The 23,254-nt window shown below is 42.0% G+C and overlaps 1 protein-coding gene across 1 annotated transcript; it reads left to right on the forward strand.

Annotated features, from left to right (window-relative positions):
- The first annotated feature begins 911 nt into the window (after positions 1-911).
- socs5b (suppressor of cytokine signaling 5b) lies at positions 912-18,865 on the forward strand. The gene is made up of 2 exons (XM_032542139.1): positions 912-1,332; positions 11,456-18,865. Exon 2 carries the CDS (start codon positions 11,475-11,477, stop codon positions 13,158-13,160), a length of 1,686 nt encoding a protein of 561 aa, XP_032398030.1. The 5' UTR covers positions 912-1,332; positions 11,456-11,474; the 3' UTR covers positions 13,161-18,865.
- The last annotated feature ends 4,389 nt before the right edge of the window (positions 18,866-23,254 follow it).

Below are 23,254 nucleotides of genomic sequence, written 5' to 3' on the forward strand. Positions count from 1 at the left end.
TGCATAGATAAACGACTTTGCTCTTTCATTTAATAAACATTGCAAGGAAGATTTACAGGTATGATGATGGCCAGATTAATCTGCTAAAATGCAACTACTAGGACCCAGGATCTAGGACCTTCCTCGACATTAGGCCTGTGTCTAATGGCTCTTATCATATTGGTTATTATTGTGCTTTAGAGGTACTTAATACACATTTTCATTTAAATTACTAGGCTAAAAACTATTTGACAAACAGTCAGCCCAGAGCTTTCAGGGGCTCCACAGTTTTGGAGACCCAGGGCTGTTGCCTGTCTTGCCCTACTGGTAATCTACCCGTGGGTATGATGATAAAAGGAGGATGGGGAGCATTTAGTGAGATTATAGTTTGTAGTTATTCTGATATATTCTTTAGAATCAGAATCAGAATCAGCTGTATTTGCCAGGTATGAGGACACATAAGAAGAATTTTGCTTCGGATCATCATTGCTCAATCAATGCGCTTACACATGCAAAACAATCCACAAAACAAAACAATACACACTAATATATACAAACTCTAAACAGAAACAATACAGACAGGTTGAGGCAATATAGTGCAATGGAGAGTGCAAAGTTTGCAGGAGTAAATTATGATAGTTATTATTTTAATTGTAGAGCACTTTTCAATCTCTAGAAACATAAAGTGCGTTTTCTTCATTCTGGGGTTGCACTCACTTCCAATGCAGAGCCTTGGCCCTGGTTCTCCTACCTGGATGACATCAGCGACTCAGGGGTCCGGCCTAGCTGGCTGTAACACCGCCAGCATCACTTCACCGCTCCACGTTTCCAAGTAGCTGCCAGTGGCGTGCCCCATCCTCCTCTCTCGTTTATTGGTGGTACGAGACGCCCATCACGCTGGAGCCAGCACCGGGGCATTCCCTATCCGCGTGCTCAGTCGGAAGTGGTCGTCGTTTCCCTTTCCTCCATTGGACTTAGCCGCTGTCAGTCGTGTTCCCTGACTTCCCTCACGCTTAACCGTCCGCCTCTCCGGCTCTCTGTCTGCTGAGACTGCCGTCATATTGGCTGCTAGAGCAGCAGCGACCACGGCAGAAAAGAAGACCCCCACCATGGTGAAGAACGGGTTCTCGCGGCGCCTAGAGAATAATTTAGCTTTTTAAATCATTTTGTAAAGTATTCAGCGAATTATAAAAAAAAAAAAAAAATCGGGATGATACCATCAAGTATCCGCGTACCTTTAGTGCTTTCATCCGACACGGTGGTCCGCAACGGGGATGTATGCCTGACTTCTCTTAATAGCCATTTTCTGCAGACAAAGAGAGCTGTTGAATAGAGCTTTCAAAAGGCACGAGGGTAAGATATAAATTCGAGAAACAAACCTCTTCTTTTAAAACATGTCACATTTCTCTGCTCAGCATATTCAAGCAACAGAGCACCACTTGATTTATTTGTCTTTTTTGTGTGTGTGTTGCTTTTTCACGAGCTAAAACGCTAACTCTGCTAGCTGGCTGGTTAGCCAAAGCTAACTAAAACGCTAGAATCTCCCATTCTAGGAAATGCTAACAGTTAGCATTTTTGACAGCTCGCAAGCCTGAACCGCAAGTTAGCGAAGCTGTGTGCATTTAGCGTTAAGATAGCTTATATTTGTTTTCAAATGTTTTTTTCAGAAACACATTACACATTTGACCTAAGTCACCAAAGCCAACTGGGCAAATATGAGGCTTGATAACGTAATCTTAGCGGCTGTAGCTAGCTGTATTTAGCGGCGTTTTGTGACTGGCTGTGGATGGTTAACAGTTAACGTGTTAGCAAGTCCGCTGACTTGGCTCGGACCAGGGAAAAGTGGGGCCTCCAGAAGCGTAAAGGCCTTCCAACCATTTCTATAGACCAGCTAATATAACGGTATAGCTCGATAGTTCTGTGTTTTCACTTTACATTAGCAAACTTAGTGTTGAAAAGTATCTATAAAGTGTCAAACAACCGTTAGTAAATGCTAATATAATACTGCCCACGTCAATCTGTATTCAAACAAGGACAGTTTGGGCAGTGTAGGGATGGCTTAGCTATGTAGTACCATGAACTCTAAAGAGCGTTTGTCTTAAAATACAATTTAAGATGTATTCTTCCAGTTAATTTTACTTGACTAATGTGGGTTTGCCTACTTGGTTTTCCCTCTGAGTAGAATGCATTTTGATTAAGTGAAGTAAGTTAAATCAGTGTTGTATCGTATTAATTACTGAGCACAACATACTAACAAATGGCAGAATAACTATTATACAAACAATATTGCATTATGTAATGCACTGCTAAACAACAATGCAATTGCAGCGGAATCATTTTCTGTGCACATTCTGCCTCTATTTTAAAAGGTTAGTTTTTTTGTGTGCGAAAAATATATTCTGTAGAGGAAAAAAAACTGGGTAGTTTGCCATAACATATCTAATTGAAGATATTTGCTGAGGTTTGTGTGATAGGAAGGATAGGAAGAGAAAGTGTAATTTACAGACCCTGTGTGGCTTTCTGCCATCCCAGATATCTTTCAGAATACAGAACGGTGCAAATATCTCATTAACTGGTCTGGTCAGAGCAGAGAAGAGAATAAGTCCTCCCAAAATCCTGTCTTCTCTACAGCCCTCTCTAAGATCAGTATGATCCCAGGAGAATGGGTGTGTTGGGTTGCCGGAGAGCAGAAGTAGCCTAGTTCTGTTTCAGGGTGGTTTTAAATGGTTGTGGACTGGATCGGACTTTTGGTGTGGCCGTGTTATCAATGGCAACACTCGTAGAGAATTATATAGGGCGATTCCAGTTTAAAATAATCAATCATGCATTAGCTGAGCAGAGTACATTCTAGGTGGAAATCTGCAATATGAGATTCCATCGCTTTGCATGTCCTGCTGTAGACATATAAATGAATTTATTAATGTTGCATAAATGATTGGTGCAAATCTGATTACTAGTACTACTGTTGTCTGATTTGGATAGCTCTGAGAGTTTCTTTAATGTCTAATGAGAAGGGCACGGAACCAAACTGATAAGGACACGGATTAGGATTAGCTAGCTAACGCACTAGTAGTTTTTGGTTCTCAGTGGTCATTACCTCACATTTGTAGTAATTCATACACCTATTTTCATGGGACAACTCGTAGCATTTTGTCTCCTTGCTTGTCAGTTTAATCTTCTTCATTATATTGATTCCATAATGTGACACTTCAAAAACAATGAATTTCATGTTTATTTTGTTCTTATGTATGTGTGTAATTCTAGTAGGATCCAGCATGTGGTGGATAAGGGTATGTTAGCTAGCATGTTTTTTCCCTTCATTATTACCTATACATAATGGGTTTATTGTTACATTGTAACAAAGAGTAAAGTTATAGGTGTGGTTTTTTTAAAAAAATACTACTTGGGCACAATTATCAAAATTTAGAGACACAGGCTCCTTATTTAGCGGCGTTTTAGTCACTGGAACTTTTAATTGTGTGTATGTTTGAGGCGATTAGCAAACTGAGGCATTAAACACATCAACCCGGATGGAAAGTCCAGCCTCTGAATATGTAGAAGATATAACATTAGGCTAGAGCTGGATGATTAATCGGAAATATATCAACATAAAAAAAAAGGGTCCAAGATCAACACCAGCGAGTTGCCAAATGCTGGGCCGGCCGACACGCGCACACACAAACACTGGCGCACACACCAGACGCCAGCCACTACTTTCTGTTTACCGATAGCTAGCATTTACTAGCTAATTAGTTAGCTAGTAAATGGCTATTTTTGGCAGCCAGCCTTCCAAAAGAAAGCAGAATGAAATCAAATGTCAACCAACCCATCATTAACATGATCAATAATCGGACAAGCAGGAAACGGAGTCTCAGTTCACACGTCCAGGAGGCTCTGACACACTTTCCGCACTTCGTGTCTGCGGGCAGCTGTAGGCTTGTACTGGTGTTGATGTTTTGGGCATTGTTGGACACATGCAGCCACTTTTCTGAATCCGCTTACGGGACTACACAAGTCCACAGCGTGTATGTCCGAGCCTCTCTCCAGCGCTGCCACCTGCAGGTTTTCGGCTAGGGTCTGCCTGGTATGCTCTCGGACAGCCGAGTTAACTTGCCAGTCCTCATCAATATAGTTTCATGTGTCACGTAGCTCGCCACAAGCAGAAAAAGGAGCTTAAAACGTAACTTGCTGGTTCAAAGTTAGGGCTAATAAGTTAATTGGCAATTAAGAAATAGATTTTGTCGCCTAATTACATTTGTATCATGCAAAAAAGTTTGCATCATTATTTAAAAGTTTATTAAAAAAAATAAAACGCAGTGTTTGTCGTTGAATCACAAAAAAATATTGTTAATTTATCGTTACTGAGGTTACTGAGGTGCAATTAATCGTGATTTTGATTTCAGGACATATCGTGTAGCCCTACATTAGCCTCACGAGTCTGGTTCATTGTGGAGGGAAGACAGCAGGGTGTGAACACACAGTTGTAGTTTATATCCCATTGTTTAATGTTGTCTGAACAGTTACAGAATCAAGACAAATGCTGGCAGATTTAGGTTGCGCCTGGTAAGACGTGCGCCAACAAAAACCTTGATATAGGAGAATTAATTGTTTTCTTTTTAAAATTGATAAGTAATTAGTAAATTTTCAGCCTCATTACTGCTTGTAATAAAACCTTTGATTGCTCGTATACGTTTGGCAGCTTGAGCCCAAAGGATGCCAGTGAGCCACTCTATCGAAATCACATTTGTTTAACTTGAGTAACACGTGTGGTAAATTACCACACAACACATCTCAGTGCATAAAAAGCAGTGCATCTCTACTGCATGTGATTACAAACAGCAAAGTGTGTGTGTGTGTGTGTGTGTGTGTGTGTGTTGTGTGTGTGTGTGTGTGTGGTGTGTGTGTGTGTGTGTGTGTGTGTGTGTGTGTGTGTGTGTGTGTGTGTGTGTGTGTGTGTGTGTGTGTGTGTGTGTGTGTGTGGTGTGTGTGTGTGTGTTGTGTGTGTGTGTGTGGTGTGTGTGTGTGTGTGTGTGTGTGTGTGTGGTGTGTGTGTGTGTGTGTGTGTGTGTGTGAAGAAGCTGGGCGTTTACTCACTTTACATCGTCTTTGCTGTCTCTTTTTCGTCCACACACTGTCCTCGTCCTCACCACTGACGGCACTCACTCGCCTGCCGTTCTGGCTCTCACTAATGCCGGAATTATGGTTTTGTGTTTAATGCCCTCTGAACTACGCTACCCCATCACTGTATGAAGCGTGCCCATGGTAACGGCGTAAACAAAAGATGACTAGTGACCAGTCAGTCTGTTTAGGCAGTAGCGTGTGTGTCATGTATGGTCACGTGAGGAACAGAAGTGTAGAACAACAGATCTACAAAGTATGTTTTGTTACTTAATCACTAGGGATTATGATAGTATTGTTATATAACACCCATCTTTGAATGTCATCGTTTATAAGGGCATACAAAAAGTTTTAATTTCATAAGAATTTTAATTTATTTTTCTAAAGTATTAAGTTATTTAAACATTTTTGTTGATATATTTCTTCTTTTTGCTTGTTTAACTTTTGTATGTTAAAGTAAAACTAGGAATGGTTAAGAATGGGGCTGAACTAATGATTTATTTCATTATCAGTTGATTAATTGGTTGATTTAAAAATCATCAGAAAACAATGAAAAATCCACCAACATCCTACAGATTAATATTATGATTAATTCCCTTCTTATTGCCTGCTTGATTAATTGACCAGTTGTTGCACCTCCTAGTGAAGTTACATCTTAAATAACATTAGCTCATTCAAGTTAAGTTGGCGCCACATTATTTGTGTATCCCTAACTTTTGTGTTGTCTTCCCGTGAAAATCAACACTTTTGTTGAGGCTTTTAATTAAAGTTTTTTAAAGTTTTTCTTACAGTTTGTCCCTTTTTTTCCATGTTTGCCGGTTTTTTTTTTTTTGACATTTTCAACACTACACAACAATAACTTATTAACTTTAGCTTTAGTTATTTTTGGAATTTATTGTCAAACCTTATTTATAGGAAATTATACCTAATGTTTGAGTTAGAAAAGCAAAAATTAGGAATAATTTAGACTAAAATTAAAGGAGTGGATGTTGATGGATAATCACAGACTGGAATATGTCAACTTTTACTCAATACTATTTCGAAACCACTTGCATGCTATAAAATTGAACAAGACAACCCAAAATTAATGAAAGTAGAGACTTGCCAAAGAGCGTTGTGTGGGATCAGTCATGTTAAATTGGGTAGTTAAAAAGACAGTTAAACAGGTCAGTTTGACCCGAGGACAACATGAGGGTTAAGACAGCTGAAGTTGCATACAGTATGGACACTTGCCATAATGTTAGGGACTGTGATCAGTGCCAGTTGCTCCCCATACAGTGATAGATGTTACTTTGATGTGTTGCCGGTTTGAGTTCACCCAAACTGCTGTCAGCTCCTCTTACCTGCGGCACTTTATCTAACCTGTTCATGGTGACGGCTGCTTTTACTCTTGCTCGGTGTAGAGTCGATGTCCCCTAAATTGGTTGTTTACAGTAAAACATCGTGATGGATGATATCGTTGTCGGAGGCGTGCCGCAAGCACTTAATATTTGACCATGTCTTTCTACTAGTATGGGCTTTTTACATAGAAATGATCAGTTAACAGGTAACAGAAATGATCAGACATACTGTACATTTAAATGCCCTCTGTAAATAGACAGTATTACGTGGCTATCCTGCTGGTAGGGGCAGTAAATTATAACTTGGCCCACTTTTACTTACTACGGTGCCGTCTATACTCAATCAGATGTCCGTGCTCTTTGTGACGACAGAACAGTGGAACGTTTGCCTTTTAACAGAGCGACAGTAATAACTAGTGCTGTTAGTTGAACAACGGTGTCAATTTTATTTTCTGCAAGATTAACGTTCTTTTTGGCCACATGCTGTTGCAACAACTAGTAACGTTAGAAAAACTACTTTATGCTGATGTTGTTTTCAATTAAAAAAAAAAAAAAGCTGATCCACTTTTCCATGTTAAGAGAATTGAGAATAAATAATGGGACAAAAAGAAATAAAGGGCCATTTAAAGTAGATACAAGTGTGCGATTAATTGTGCGTTAACTATGACATTAAGGCAATTAAATATATTAACGTTTGACAGCACTAGTAATAACATAATTTACCATCATAACTGAGATTAAACTACATTCTCGGGTATATTTGCACTGAATAACGCATTCAATAAACAGAAACATAACTCTTGCAGCGCACATGAACAGATGCGCAATATTAGCTCACACATAAAAAAGCACTCTCGTGAACAGCGCAAAGTCCAACGCAAGTGTCTTTGCTGGTGTAAGACCGACGCAGACCTTTGTGAAATGTCCCGTCCAGCTCCCGCGGGGGTGTGACATCACAATGGTGGCTCTCCATTGTGATGGTGGTCAGCCTAACTCTAGCTCAGTGTCCCACAATTTTTATCACCTTGGGGTCATAGTGAAAGGATTTACAGATGACCCACCCATTTTATTTTTTCCTTAACAAATGCAGCACTGACCACTTGGCAATAATATAAAAAAAAGGGATGATATAGGACTGCTATAGTTATAAATGATCGATCAAACAACCATTTTGTGCTTTTGGACTGGTTACAAATATGTCCAACAATCTTTGCAAGTTTAATTACTAAAACTCTGACGGCACGGAGAGGAGATTCAGCATACCGCCACTCTAGCTAAGTTTCCATCCACTTGGCAATTGAATTATCTGAAGTTCTGTAAAAAACGGTGTAAAAAGTGTTCCCATCCAACAACTTTTAAAGCGAATAAAAACCTGTGTGCAATGACGTTACAGGCTGTTTTGCAGTCAAACTGGTGTAGTGAATTGATTTAAGACATTTTAAGGTGTTTCCATTCATTTTCGCACTAAATTGCACAACATTCAAGCTAACATTTGCAAACAAAGTTTTGCTAGACAAAATAGATTGCGCCGTCTACCTACATATGAGTAATAATTGCAGAAGTTTTAATAGTGCTTATGTGCCAGCTGATAATAATAAGAAAACAATGCAATCGGAGTGAAAACAATGTAATTTCCCCTTGCAGGATTAATAACACATTAATTATTGTGTTGTTTCATCATCATCATATCATCACATTGCTATGATGATGCAACCAAGGCGGTATGGCTGGGCAACATGGAGAAAATCAAATATCACGATATTTTTGACCAAATACCTCGATAACAATATTGTAGTGTTGACTATTGGTCCTTTTACTTTTGTAAAAGGACCAATAGTATTTACACAATGCGATTTTTGATAAATAATCATCAGTAATGTGGATATGATGACTAAGTGGGTAAAGGCCAATAATAGAACAGTTACAACAGTCTGGTTCAGAAAAGACTCCACTTATGTCATATTATAATATAATGAAATCCAAAATCTAAGACGATATCTAGTCTCATATCATGAGATCGATAAAATACCGATATAGTGCCTGGCTCTACGATATATTGGCCGATATATAGAGTATATTAAAGAAATCCAGAAACGTGTAACAAAACAAATTTCCCTAACATTAGTTATTTGTATTTATTTATGAGTTCTCACTAAAATATTTTTTTAATTGTCACGATATAACAGAAGAACATCAAAATATAATAAAGTTCTGATGAATAAAATGAATAAAAATACAAACGTAAGAAATGTAACTTAAGTCCTTTTGAACAAAAAAATGCTATACTATCATGTATTTGTCATTATAAATGCTTCTGATGAATGAATTTTTTTTTTTCTTTTCTTTTTTAAGCGACCATTATAAATGCAGATATTGATAAATCTGGAAATGACCAATATCAGCCGCCGATATATCGCTCGGGCTCTACACTAAATGTTTGCTGCTTCAGCCCAGATGAGCGTTGAAAACTATTTTCCGCGACTGAAAAGGCTTGTGTTGAGGATGGGGACCGGCCTGAACCAGAGCTGAACAGCCTGACCAGTGTAATTAATTATAATATTAATTTGTTTACAAAATTGTCAGGCTTCCACCAGTTCTGCTCAAGCAGAAAGACGGGGTCAGGAAAGGGACAGAGAAAGAGAGAGATTTGTTAGGTATTAATGAAAGGAGGAAAGGACAGCATCCATTATTTAGGTAGATGAATACAGCATATTGGCTGAATCGTGAGTTTGTGTCACTGAGTTTTTAAAGGTCAATATTGCTTAGAAGTGATGAGAAAAGCAAATCCGAAAGGGCTAAAAATAAATCCGAAAAAACGGAATTTGAAAAAACAAATGGCTTTCATCGGGCCCTAGTTGAAGCATTTTCAGATTTGACCTGCCCCTCCCTTGACCCAGACAAGCCACGGCCCTCCGATTCCAACCGAGGTGCAGGGATGTGGTCACTAGAAAGTCTGGCTATCAATCGTGTTACCACAGGATGTAGTATCTTTGCATGATTGCATTTGCGTCGGCACTCCGCCAGTGAGCATTGGGTGCGTCTGTTTTAACCATAAAATGACCTCAAACTTGATCGCAATTCATTGTTTAGTTGTTTATCGCATAAGCCATGTCGATCGAGTGAAAATCCGATGAGACCGAACCTATAAACTTTGAGCCGATACCCATGGAATTCAAATTTTACTGTTTCCTTAAGGCATTATTTATTCAATATCATCAGAAACATAGCTATTGGCTTTATTTTCACTGCAGGAGAAAACAAAACAAGTTTATATGTTGTAATCAAGTCTAGTGTACTATACTTTAAGTTGCTGCTTACAGATGTTACTATGGGAACTACAGGGAAATTCTTAAAGGAACATGTCACCGTTTGTTGAATAGGGCTTATCACGGTCTCCCCTAGCTGTAGATAGGTGGGCTAATGCATTTTTTTTGTCTCAGTGCACGCATTGTTTTTGGTCCGGTGCCACACCGTAGTTAGCTTAGCGTAGTGAATGGAATCCTATGTTGCCGGTCAACAAAAAACAACAAAATTACTTCTTGTGACCTGCGTATTCACAACTAGTACAAATACCTATGCAGATTAAGACTGAGGCAAAAAAAATGCGTTGGCCCGCCTATCTACAGCTAGGGGAGACCATGATAAGCCCTATTTCAACAACCGGCGGCGTGTTCCTTTAACACTTCTGAGTTTTGCTGAATGGGCATTTGGTGTTGAAAAGCATTTGGATGCTTTGCTTTCGATGTTGTTTGTGGGAAGTCTAGTTTCATCGCTGGAGCGCCATCCCAAGCCAGCGGTGATCGGATCGGGAGCACGGTCAGATACTGTGGCTTTTTGTAGTGGTACTAGCCTTTTGAGAGAATGAAAGGAAGACGTCCAACAGACCAGACAATGCACAGCCCTTGCTCAGGCTTATTGTGCAGATGCACATGGAGCACAGAACAGGAGATACACTACGGTGAACGAGTTATGTCACATTTGGTGATGTAGCGCAAACTGAATAAGATATGTTTTCGTAAAAGCACATTTATTGCCGGCTGTTTTTTGTATGCTATGCATACAGGCTGGAACTTTAAATGACTTGACAATCAGAGAGGCATGTTTTGTGAGTCATGACGTCTGACGTCGTGAGTTTGTTAGTAATAGCCTTGGAACTGCCCTCAGAAAATCAACTTAATCAGTGATGTGCTAAAGACCATTTCCTGTGCACAGAACTCTCGTCTATCACAGCTGACTGTGCAAAACCATAATCTCTTGTCATGTTCTGATGCTAATAATGAGCTGCTTGTAATGGACAAAGTCAATGTTGGATAGTGTTATCAGTTACTATATAGGGTTAGGGTACAGATTAGGGTACAATTCACTTTTAGCAACAAAGAGCTAAAACATGAGTGTGAAGACTTGCAAAGGGTTTGAGTTGGGATATTTTGCATGTTGGCAAGTTATTCAAGTATCTCACTGTTTGCTGCAGTGATTTGAATTTTTTGGAAATACCAACATTTGTATCCTAATAAACCTCCTACTTGGTGACTTTGCTCACTGTAAAAAAAATGCACCATTGGAACACTATTTGGTGCTACTACTTCCAAATCCCTGTCAAATTCTGGTGGTGATAAATCAACCGCATATGTGATTGTGCATGTACATGTGTCCTATCTGCTGCTGTAACAGGGAAAGTTTTTGGTCAGGTCTAGACTGGCTCTGTAATACAGTACATACCAGCAGATCAGCTGTGAGCAGATCCTGGGTTCATTTATAGCTGTGGCCTTGTGTCTCTGCACGTCTGCCTGGCAACCCCTAACTCTGCTGTTCCAACTACTCAAGCTCACCCACCTCTCAGACACTTTGGCTCTGTTATACTCCTACCATGTCAAATTACTAGATACACAGTAGTCTGGGAAATTTAAATGTAGGACATTCTTCATGTAGCTTGTGCCTCGGTCTGAAAGCTAGGCACCGTCGCCGTTGTGAGATTTTCCACCTGTGACTTATCAAGTTTTGTCTCCTGTTATCTTCAGGTCCCAGGGGCTCTTATTGATGAAGAAAGTGGGCACCATGTGGAGCAACCTGAAGAGCAAATGCCAGACACTCTTTCACAGCAACGGTTCAAGTGAAAGCAGGGTAGAGGCCGATGCGGTCCACTGTGTGGTGGATCTCAGCCAAGGAGGCAGCTCAGGTGAGGCTCAGGCGTCAGGAGCCTCCAGCCCATCACGGAGCCTCCTGCCTGTGCCAATGGCACCAGCAGGACGCCGCCATCACAACTGTGTGTCGGACATCCCTCAGATAGTAGAGATCACAATCGACAAGGACACTGAGGATGTGCGGGGGGGATCAGGGGGGGTTCCGCTGGCTCGTAGAGACTCCTATTCCCGTCATGCTCCATGGGGGGGCAAGAAAAAACACTCGTGTTCCACCAAAACCCAGAGCTCTCTGGAGGCAGATAGGCGGTCTGGGCGCTTACGGGGGAGTGGACACCGCAGGGACAGGCGTTATGGAGTCAGCTCCCTCCAGGATATGAGCGACTCTGTATCTGGAGGACGCGGTCTGAATGCTCGGTCTTTGCGCCAGCAGCTTAGTGATACCGTGGGGCTGTGCTTACCCCTGCCTGCTCGCAGACGCTCCCGCTCATCTAAGAATCCCGTCATGTCCAAGCGTAAGATTCACCTGACGGAGCTCATGCTGGAGACCTGCCCCTTCCCACCAGGCTCAGACCTTGCTCACAAGTGGCACCTGATCAAGCAACACACGGCGCCGGTCAGCCCGCATTCCTCCACTGCCCTGCTGGATGCCTTTGACCCGGCCCACCCCTCTCCTGAGGACGAGGAGGAACGTCTGCGCGAGCGCCGCAGACTTAGCATCGAGGAAGGTGTGGACCCACCACCTAATGCACAGATCCACACCCTGGAGGCCTCAGTGCCGGGCTCCTCTCTCTACAAACTGGGACCAAAGATGGCTCCTGGCATGGGAGAGGCCTCTGGGGAAGGCCGGGCCTCAGGGGCTGGCAGCTCTGCGGGTGCTGGGTCATCGGGGGCCTGTGGGCAGGTGTTGGGGGCTGCAGCATCAGCCCAGGACTGTGACTCTGAGGAGGATTCCACCACCCTCTGTCTGCAGGCCAGGAGGCCCAAGCAGAGGCACGCCTCGGGGGATGGTCACCTGAGCCGGCAGCAACCTGGGCCCTGGAAGGTTCACACTCAGATAGACTATATCCACTGCCTGGTGCCGGACCTATTGCAGATCACCGCTCTGCCCTGCTACTGGGGCGTCATGGACCGCTACGAGGCTGAGGCGCTGCTGGATGGGCGGCCAGAGGGCACCTTCCTGCTCCGTGACTCAGCCCAGGAGGACTACCTCTTCTCCGTTAGCTTCCGCCGTTACAACCGCTCACTGCACGCCCGCATCGAGCAGTGGAACCACAACTTCAGCTTTGACGCTCACGACCCTTGTGTTTTCCACTCTTCCACCGTCACAGGACTGCTGGAACACTACAAGGACCCCAGCGCCTGCATGTTTTTCGAACCGCTGCTTACTGCGCCTCTCCATCGGACCTTTCCCTTTGGCCTGCAGCACCTGGCACGAGCTGCCATCTGCCGCTGGACCACTTACGATGGTATAGGCTCTCTGCCGCTGCCCCCTGCCCTGCAGGACTTCCTCAAGGAGTATCACTATAAACAGAAAGTACGAGTTCGCTGGCTGGAGAGGGAACCACCACTCAAGGTCAAATAGGGTGGGCTTCTCCATTGCCTGTATACACACTGCAGAACTTAATAAATTCCTCATTAGCCATTTAGAGGCTATAGTGACATGGCCCTCTTTCTGGTGGGGGATGGAATTCAAATGTAACAAGCTATACAAGATTCATTCTAATCTTTGTTTTAGTTATTACTTACATCACAGAAAAAAAACATGATTATATTCAGTATAACGCTGTCTGTCAAGCACATGTTTTTGTGTTGAACAGGTTGTTTTGATGGGAAGGAAAGGCACAAATATCAGCGCTTTTGTGTCCTTTCTCTCCTGCTTTGTGCTAAATGTCTGCCTGATCCCACAACATCATCCTGCCTGTAGACCTGCCTGCATGCCTCTTCTATTCATCCCAAATTGCTAGTTAGGCCCACATGGCTACATTGTACAGTTCACTTTGTGCTTTCTCGATTTATTATTTTTTTTCTTCCTTAGTTTGTCAAAGCACCTAATGGAGCACCTTGCAAGAAGGTGTGTGTGTGTGATCTGGAGATGCTATTGTTATATTGCAGTCAGAGCTTGCCCATGGATAGAGCTACATACGGCACATTCTTTGCTATCTCTTTGCACGCATGGGCATCAGCTAAGCCAGGGACAGATTCTAAGAGGGTCCATAGAGTTCAGGACAGCACATCAGGGAAATGAAGTGCTTTCTAAGGACTGTAGATTAGTCCTTAAAAAAACAGTAGTTTCTCCTTAAGCAGTAATGGTGATTGATGAGTCTATCTACTGTGTCCTATTTAGTGAGCAAGCTGAACTTTATTCTGAACTTTAACTTTATTCCCATAGTGCGGCATTGCTTTCTAAACAGAACATTTTCTTACAATCTGTCCCTCCTATCTATTCTTGCCATTACCACAGTTGTCGCAGCAGTCTGTCCCTCAGTGGTCTTCATTGGCCACAGACACTTATACACACAATTTTCTCCTAGGGTAACATTTGATCAGTCTGGTGTTTTTATGGAATTGTATTATGGCTTCATAGTATTTAGTTTTACACCTGTGTCCTTCATTTAGTTTCTTTTGGTGGCATCTGGCATACGGAAAGCTTTTACCCTGTGTATCCCATTTGGCAATTTATCTTCACTAGATACTTGCAACTAAGTCATTTCAGAGGAATTGAGGGCATGTGTGATGAGCTTTTCGGTGAAGACAGAAGATGAAAATTCCAAACGTCAGTGTCCCTTTAAACAGGACTGTGAATTGATCCACTCCACATATAGTGAAAGATCAGAAATGGTGAGCACAGCTAATCTCTCAACGTTAAAACATGTTGAGCTGCTTTTATGTAGACCTCTGTGTCACCAACCGGAAATAAGTGATAATAGCCTTTTCTTGGAGGTGATGTCCCTCACTTTACAACTTTTCTAACGATAAGGTCTCAACTCCAACAAATTCCCTCGTTGCCCGGTTGCTTTTATAGTCCCAGTTGTGGCACTGAGTGGAGACAACACTCAACTCTCGAGAGGTTGGCATATCTTAGAGAGCTTTATTTATGTAATTTGAATGATTGTGTTCCCTAGGACAAAAGCACTGCTGGCTAACCACTCATTTCTTTTATATTCTCATTGTGAAGAGAAAATAAAGAGAAAATAAGTATAACCTATGTGCCTTTTTAGAGAACCATTTAATTTATTTTCCATAATCCATTGTTTTGTAGTCCAAATTGGAAAAAGGAGGTGCTTCAACACGGTCCACTCAGATGCCATCAAACGAGACTGAAGAGACTAATAATGAAATGGGACATGAGCTGGAAGCTCACATACTTATGGTGCACGTTCAAGTTTCAAACCGATTCAATTTCAGTGGTGCTATGTTGGTTAAGCTATGACAGGTTATCAAAATGATACATTGTACATTAGTTAAAGTACATCTCTCACTAATGCATGCATTAGTCTCTCGCCACATTATGACCTGTAAGGTAGTATGAGGTTGTTAGCAGGTCCAATCCAAGCCCTACTGTAGCATATTTCAAGATAACGATGTCCAGCCAAGTGTAGGTTGTACTCTGCAACTTGACAGATCCTAATTAGAGTTGACAGTTGAAAGTTGACTCTTTTTGATCCAACCTCTGACATTGTCCAAGTTAGCCTTAAGCAATTAAATAAATTCACCAGCAACAGTGTTTGCTCTAACTCGTCGTAGTAATAATAATATGAATACACATGAGATGGTTAGAGAAATGCAGGCAGAGTGGTTCCTTTTACGGCATGTTTTAAAAAAATGTTTTAAACAAATCTGAACTGGAAAGTGTGCTGATGAAAACCCAGCAAGTAACGTGTAAAACTAAACTATTACAGCAGAAAAACGCATAAGATCATGATCACTGGAAAGCTTAAATATAAGCTTATGTTCTCAAACTAGTTCATATATTAGTTTGTGTGTATATCAACCCGCACATATGTTAAAGGTTATTGGGAGTTTTCATCAGTGAGGATGAATCATGAACAAATGTCAGTGTGTTTCTTTGCCCATGAATATCTGAGCCTGTGACCAAAGCGCTTGCACACAGCCATGTGAAATAAGTGGAAGGCTAAAGCTTCTAAATGTGCTCAATGGCGTTAGAATAACGCCAACTTATATTTCAGAATTACAAACTGTTGAAAGTTAGTTCTGCTCTTCTTTGTTAACTATTTCATAGCTATCTCATAGTTAACAAAGAAGTTTTTCAACACTGAAAACCTTCTCTCTGCAAAACCATTCTAATTTTTTCACTTGTTTATCAGGCAGGAAAAGATTGATCCGAATTTAACGAACAATTCTTCCCATAAAAGTCCCAAATGTTTTCCACTGCCCTGCACTTTGTTCTCCAAAAGCTTGAATAGCGCATGTTAATCCCTTGTATGTGTTAAGAGTGGCAGGAGTGAGTTTTGACATTTTGAGTTGCTTTTATGTGCACTTTCATAATTCAGGATTTTTAGCACCCACACTGTCAAAGAAATATGTATTTGAAAAAACCCACACAGAGCATATTATCATGCTTACTGTCACCTACCGATCATGCTACTGCATAGCAGTAGCATACAACTGTTCATAGTGCCCCACCCCACTTGCAGGCACTAATCGCAGGCTAATTTTACCATTTTGGGACATAAATTTACTGGGTACTAAAAGGGCCACTCTGTGTTGCCTCATGCTGCTGCGTGGCTGAAGGAGGCCTTTTTTTATTATTATTCTATCCATCTGGCCACATCCCTAACATCACTGGGCTGATGTGGAGGTGACTGTGGTGTAGAAGGAACTAAAGCCTGTTTGTCCTCCCCTCCGCTCTCCACCTAGGCTGAAGTTAACATTAAGGAGCCCGGAGGAGGAGGAGAGGATGGAGCTGGCTCCCAGAGAGCCCAGGCTTCTTTCTTGTTGTGGCAACGGCTCGCTCACAGAGAGGGTGACGGATTCGTTGAAGTAAAATAGCACTTTAATTGTGTATTTGTGTTCTACAGTGCAGTCTGCAAGTATTAGGACAGTGTTTTTTTTTTCAGTTGTGTTGGCTCTTTACTCCAGCATGTTGGATTTGAAAGGACGGTTGGCTTTAGTGACAACTTAAGGCTTTTATTTGCGTCCATATTGGGTGAACATGGTAGGAATGTGCCGCTTTTTGTACAACGGCGCCCACTTTTAGAAACCTAAACTTAAGTCATCACATTTTACTGTTTGGTGGAACATCTTTTACAATCGGCCACTGCTGACTTCTATATTAAACGTGCGTCTATGGTGATGTTCTTGTCCGTCATCTTCTTGCTTGTTTTGGTAATTTTTTAAGCAAGTAAAACACCCCCAGTCATACTGAGGTCAGGTGACTTGTCATCGTTTGCCTGCTTGGACTAATTGGTGAATTGCATATTCACACAAAAATAGCTATGATTCCCATTAAATATCAGAAACATATATCTGAACACACTAAAAGTTGAGAGTTGGCACTTTAACCTTTTTTTCTTTATATAGTCCTAGTTTCATTACCAATATACTGCACTACAGAGCCAAAACTGAAACTTCCCCACTGTCCAAATATTCCTGGACACCACTGTTTTGTGTTTTAGCTCAAAATGGCGAGACTTGTGTGAGTGTTAAGAAAAAGCCAGTGGTCCTGAAATATTTCACGTATGTTCAGGCGCTGTGAGCTGTGTCGATGGAGGTGTGTTCTCCACCGTGTCGCAGACCCGGTGCATACGCATGTGCTGTGAGGGAGTATGGTGGTGTGTGGACGGAGCCGCACGGAGGGTTCCAGCCGAGGCGACGCAGAGTTGACCGTGAGGGGTGATGACGGTGACTCCTATGAACGATGCCTCTCTGCCCCTGTCCCACCCCCCTTTTTTTCTCAGGCAGGCCCATTGCGATGAGAGTCCCAGGACCCTCTCAACCCAGTTTTCCCCATGGGAAAAATCTGACATTAACCGTAGCACATGTTTGCCATATAACTTGTAGATTTTAGGAGGGGGGGGGGAAAAAAAACATTTTATGTATGATGAATGATAGTTGTGTTATAGGAGCCTGATGAAAAGACGTTTTATTCTTCAGTGGTGCATTAACTGTCCGGGACACATACATTTGCACACACTTACTATGATACTTCTAATGACACCTGCACTACCCCCAGGTATTGACACACATCCGCACCCTCCTACCACCCCACCCTAAGCCATGGATGTGTAAACACGGACCACATTTAGCCAGCACCACCTACCCCCAATCCCCCCCTCCCCCTCCCCAAAAAACAAGGGCGAGCAAAGATCTGTGTTTACTTGTGTATTCTGTTCTTAAGAAAAACAAAATGCCATGAGTTATTTTGACCTGACGTTGTCCTCAGTATGACACTATTTAGCTGCACTATGAGAGCCTCGGTTGTGGCAAGAAACCACCGGGTCCGGTCTGGATGAGAGACGGGCTGGTTATGTCCCTCGCTGTCCCACTAAACAACATCAACACCATGACGATGGACTCCTAACCCTACCCCAACTCGGTACGACTCACGGTTTCAACTCTTAAGAGGACACACCAAACAGAAAATTATATTTTAAAACATTTCTTTCCATGCTCCCATATATATATATATATATATATTTTAGAAAGCTGGGTTAAGTGCTATATGCAAACAGAAAAATATGTATGAAAGAATTATTTTTCATTATTACTTCTCCCTAATATGCAATGGAGTGTAGTGTAACAATGGTTGCAATCCTCTGTCACTTTAATGCTGTATGTGCACATTGGTTGCTGTGTGGATGTGGGTGCCGAGGCAACAGGACTCGACAATGATGGGAACTAAGGGCCGACACTCTGCTGCACCGCCGTGTTCCCGGCCTGCCTTATTCGTTCTGACCAATCACACGAGCCCTTTAAGTCCCGGGCTGCAGCCACTGCCACAGGCTGACCGAGCTGTCGTCAGACGAATATCGCAGTTCCATTTTCTTCTGCTTTTCTTCGCTTTTTCTTTCTTTCTTTTTTCTTTTGCTGTCAGGTAGGATTTGGAGCGTGTAAATGGCATAATCATGTTCACATTTCACTGTCTGTTCTGTGTATCTACTTCACCATTCAAAGAGAACAAAAAGTTGTTTTCCAGTATAACCTGTTCATTTATAAGAGCCGTATGATGCGACACTTGTAGCTGTCACTCTTGGTGCTTGGCTTATGCTTCATTGTCTTAATATTCCAAATAAAACTGTTAAGTGTAATCCACACTGGCCCATGATATAATATTGAGTTTGTTTTTTTCTTTTATCAGGTTATCTTTGGGTGTTTTCAATAAGCAATTTAACTTTATAAAATGACGCAATACAACATACACTCAATCAAACCTACTGTACGTATTGTTCCATATATTTCTTTTTCAATTTAAATAGCAAAGTGATCTAAAAAATAACCTCAATTATGTTGTCTGACTTGTGACGTTAAGCAAATTCTAATGTAGACACTCATTCTGCAGCTTAAATAAAAATGTAATTGAATGCAAAACACTGCTGCAGGCTTGAGTCGGGGGTTGGAAGCTATAAGGCCACTTGACGTAAACAAGCTACCACGTTTATAACTTAATGTGCAGTGGTTGTTAATGAAATGTCACTTGGGCTGCAGGTCCCCCTGGGACACCTACCTGGAAGAACCAGGATCTCCTATGTAGATCCCAAAAAGGGCAAAGGATCACAACAAGTTCCTTCCTAAGCCTATTTTGCAAAGGCACCGTGGCGCCTCTCTGCGCTTGATTGCGATTGGTTTAAAGAAATGCCAATCAACCAGAGAAGGTTTTTATCCAATCCTAGAATGCTGTGTGTACTAGCCAGACCCTCCTCCGCAGCGTTGTGGCGGAAAGTCTGACAAAGCTAATAAGATGCTTACCTAGAGGATGGTGGGATGGCATCCTGCCAGAAAAATGCCACTCACGTTTAAAGACATAAAAATGGGTAAAAGCACTCAAATTATCTTATATTTAAAACCGTTTATTCTTACTCGTTATTGCTGTCTACAAATGGGAGTTTATTTTAGGTCCAAAATTTGAATTGGTTTGGATTAACCTGATTGACAAATTGGGTCTTTGCATCAGGATACAGATAACATGGGAATAAATCCAATGGGGTGGTATGGAATAAACTGCTTTTCATTTACACAAAAAACTAGCAACGAAGATCATAATAAGCTCTTTTGTGTTACATGTAGCACTTCTAATCGTCTGAGTTCTGTTGTGTAGCCTCACCTATAATGTGCAGCTGCTGGTTCAGCCTTTCTCCCCCATGGGCAGATGACCCCTGCCCTCCTCCCAGCCGACCGCCCGCTCGGCAGCAGCTATGCCGACAGACACGACCAAGCTGCCTGGAACTTCACAGTTAAGTATTTGTCCATTTGAAATGAAGTATAAATAGCATGTGGGTTATCGGTTTCAAGTTAGCTACCCAAGGCTTATGAATAATTGACGCTCGCCCAGGAAGAGGGAGAGGGTGAGGGTGAGGGTAAGCTACCATACAGGGCAGGAAACTTTTCTGTGGGCGCAGAGAGCGCACAAGAAACCCAACAAAACCGTGTAACAAACTCGTAAACTTCCTACAGCACACTCGTATCCATGCTCTCAAAACATACCCTCAAGTCTCCCGTTAAAACCCTCTGGCACGCCATAATGGAAACCAAGCAATAACTCTCCAGCAATAAGTTGTGGAATCTAGAGTTGGATGTGGGTCACTGAGAGAAGGAGGAGGAGGAGGATGATGATGAAAGTGCAGCTGATGATGTTCTTGTCAGTTTATCAGCAGGCCAAACCCTCCAGATTTCATCTGCGTGGCCCGGTCGGCTCGGTCTGAGACGCCTCCTTATCGTCCCAGCGTGCTGGCCTCCGATGTACTCGCTGCTCTATCTCCGGTTGGCACATTGAGCTGCAGTAAGCAGTTGTTTTTGGCAGCGGCATCAAAAGACACGGCGAGGGTGAGAACTATCACACCGCTATCAAGATGTCTGTTGCTCCATGCCAAGAATGTTATTTTTGTGGGGTTTTTTTGTCATTTGATAATGAGGGTTCACACAAAAATGCAATCTTTTTTTAATTTATTTATAAGACACACTTATTTAACACACTTAAATAGCCTGGTTCCACATAAGTTTTCTCACATGCAATGTACTCTCCATGCTTCATTTTTCGTTTGAGTGTGTGGTTAAGGGCAAAATGTTTTGGTGCAGTTAAATATTTCATGAATGCTGCATAACGATAGTGTAACGTTTTTGGACATTCACTTTTGTGCCAAGAGTTGGATGAGAAGGTCGATACCGCCCTCCTCTTTGTCTGCTAAATATTATGCCTACAGCCTTTTAGCTTAGCTTAGCTTATCTTAGCTTAGCACAAATGGAAACGGGGAAACGGCTAGCTTGGTTCTGGTTACAGAGAGCTGAATAACTTCAAGGTTCTGTATCATAGGGTAACCAGACGTCCCCGGTTTCCGGGGACAGTCCCCGATTTTGGCTACCTGTCCCCGGCTGGATCTGTCCCCGGAAATGTCCCCGGTTTTCACTGTGACTGAAAGACCCGAAATTGGAATGAAAGAAAGGAAAAAACTGACAAAACGTAGCCGATAATCGCACACCCAACACACGCAGGCTCCAGGCAGCCAGAGCCAGCGGTGCTCAGAGAGGTTTTAGAAAGCCGTGTGTTACGATGCTAAAATCACTGATTATTTACATGGAGTCTGGTGTGTTTAGCGAACGCAATTTCGCGGACTTTTATGTTTTAAAAAGGATCTTAATCTTTAACAGGAAGGTCGACCCCCTTCGAAATCCTTTCCATAATGTCGTCAGACACTTAGAATATTAATCTGAGTCTGTCAGCAGCTAAACAAGCACTTTTATGAACGTAAATACAAGCTGGACAATTATCCTATTAACTTCCATTGCAGCGATCTCGTTTAATACTGCATCACTGTCAAAGGAAAATATGTCATCAGTAGTTTTTATTGTATCTGATTCTCAAGGAGCTGTTGCAGAAACAAGCCTTGAGCAGTAAAGCAAAAGCTGTCAGTAGTTCAGTAAACATTACATTATGAAATATTGAGACTTTCTATCTTGAAATATTAGGACTATTGGGACTTTTTCTATTTTGAAATATTAAGACTTTCTATCTTGAAATATTAGGACTTTCTATCTTGAAATATTAGGACTATTAGGACTTTTTCTATTTTGAAATATTAAAACTTTCTATCTTGAAATATTAGGACTTTTTATCTTGAAGTATAAGGATGGATTTTTTATCTTGAAATATTAGGACTTTCTATCTTGAGGTGTAGTGGAGTGGAGTAGGAAGTAGCAGCAGGGGGGGTCTAGGATCAGACCTGGGGGGGGGGTCTAGGATCAGACCTTGCCCCTAATGAGAACAGCTCTAGGTCTAGTGTCCCCGTTTTAAGTTTTACAAAAAAAAAACATTACTTGTTTTGGAGGTAAATACGCTTATGAGCTGAAAATGTCCCCGGATTTTGTCTGAGAAATCTGGTCACCTTACTGTATCAGAACATTCAAAATCCCATTGACATTTGTAATATCATTAATAACTAAAAGAAGTATCCAGAAATATAAGCTTTCCTGGGTGGTTCACTCAAACTCCATGAGGATTTCTTTTTAAAAACAACCTAATAGTGTTGTTGAGGTCTTGTTCTTAGAATATGGAAAATACACCTGAGAAACAGAAACAATGAAGAAGTAAGACAAATGCTGAGTTACAGAAGCTAGCAAAATGGAGGCATGCCCGGACACAAAGTCATGTGTATCTGTGTATCATCTGTATGTAGAGCTAGAGCCAGTTAGCTTAGCTTAGTGCAAAGACTGGAAACAACTAGCCTATAGCTCTGTCATAGATAACAAAATCCACTTACCAGCCTCTCCGGAGCTCACTTATTAACATATTTTATCTTGTCTACAAAAACTGAAGTGACAAATGGTTAGCTGTTTCCAGTCTTAATGCTAAAGCTAGGCTAACCGGCTGCTAGCTAAAGCTTCATGTTTAGCGTACTGATGTGAGAGTGGTAGCGATTATCTCATCTCACTCTTTGCAAGAAAGCAAATAAGCGTTTTTCCCAAAATGCTGAACTATTTCTTTCAGTTGCAACATATTTTGTAATCAGGTCATTATTATTTTGTCACTTTAGCATACCAGGAATATCTATGAGGCCATCTTTATAGCCCTGTTTTTCTGAAATCATTGGCAGTGCTTGGGGGAAACTTCCCTCCTGTTACATTTTATTGGGCTCATCTGACTCCTGTCTCACTTGTGAACTAGTTAGGCTTTTCATTTCCTTCACTTCTCCTGCTCTGAGCCCCCATTTCTCCCCACACCCACGGTGCTAAGCTGAGAGCTCAACGCAGATACACACCACATGGCTCCCTGCACGTTATCCGCACGCAAACTACAGTTAACACTGGCAAGAAGAAGAGGACGAGGACAGAGGAAGAGCACAGCGAGAGGGATAGGACAGAGAGCGGGTGAGGGCCACTGCTTCTCCAACGTTGGAGTGCCGCCAAGTCTGTGCGTTGACCTCTGTTTAACCCTACGCGGATGCACATACACAGGCAGGCGCGCGCTCACGCAAAGCCTACATCCATATTTCATTGCAGAAATAT

Source organism: Etheostoma spectabile, chromosome 17, assembly GCF_008692095.1.
Source record: "Etheostoma spectabile isolate EspeVRDwgs_2016 chromosome 17, UIUC_Espe_1.0, whole genome shotgun sequence".
Classification (NCBI taxonomy): domain Eukaryota; kingdom Metazoa; phylum Chordata; class Actinopteri; order Perciformes; family Percidae; genus Etheostoma; species Etheostoma spectabile.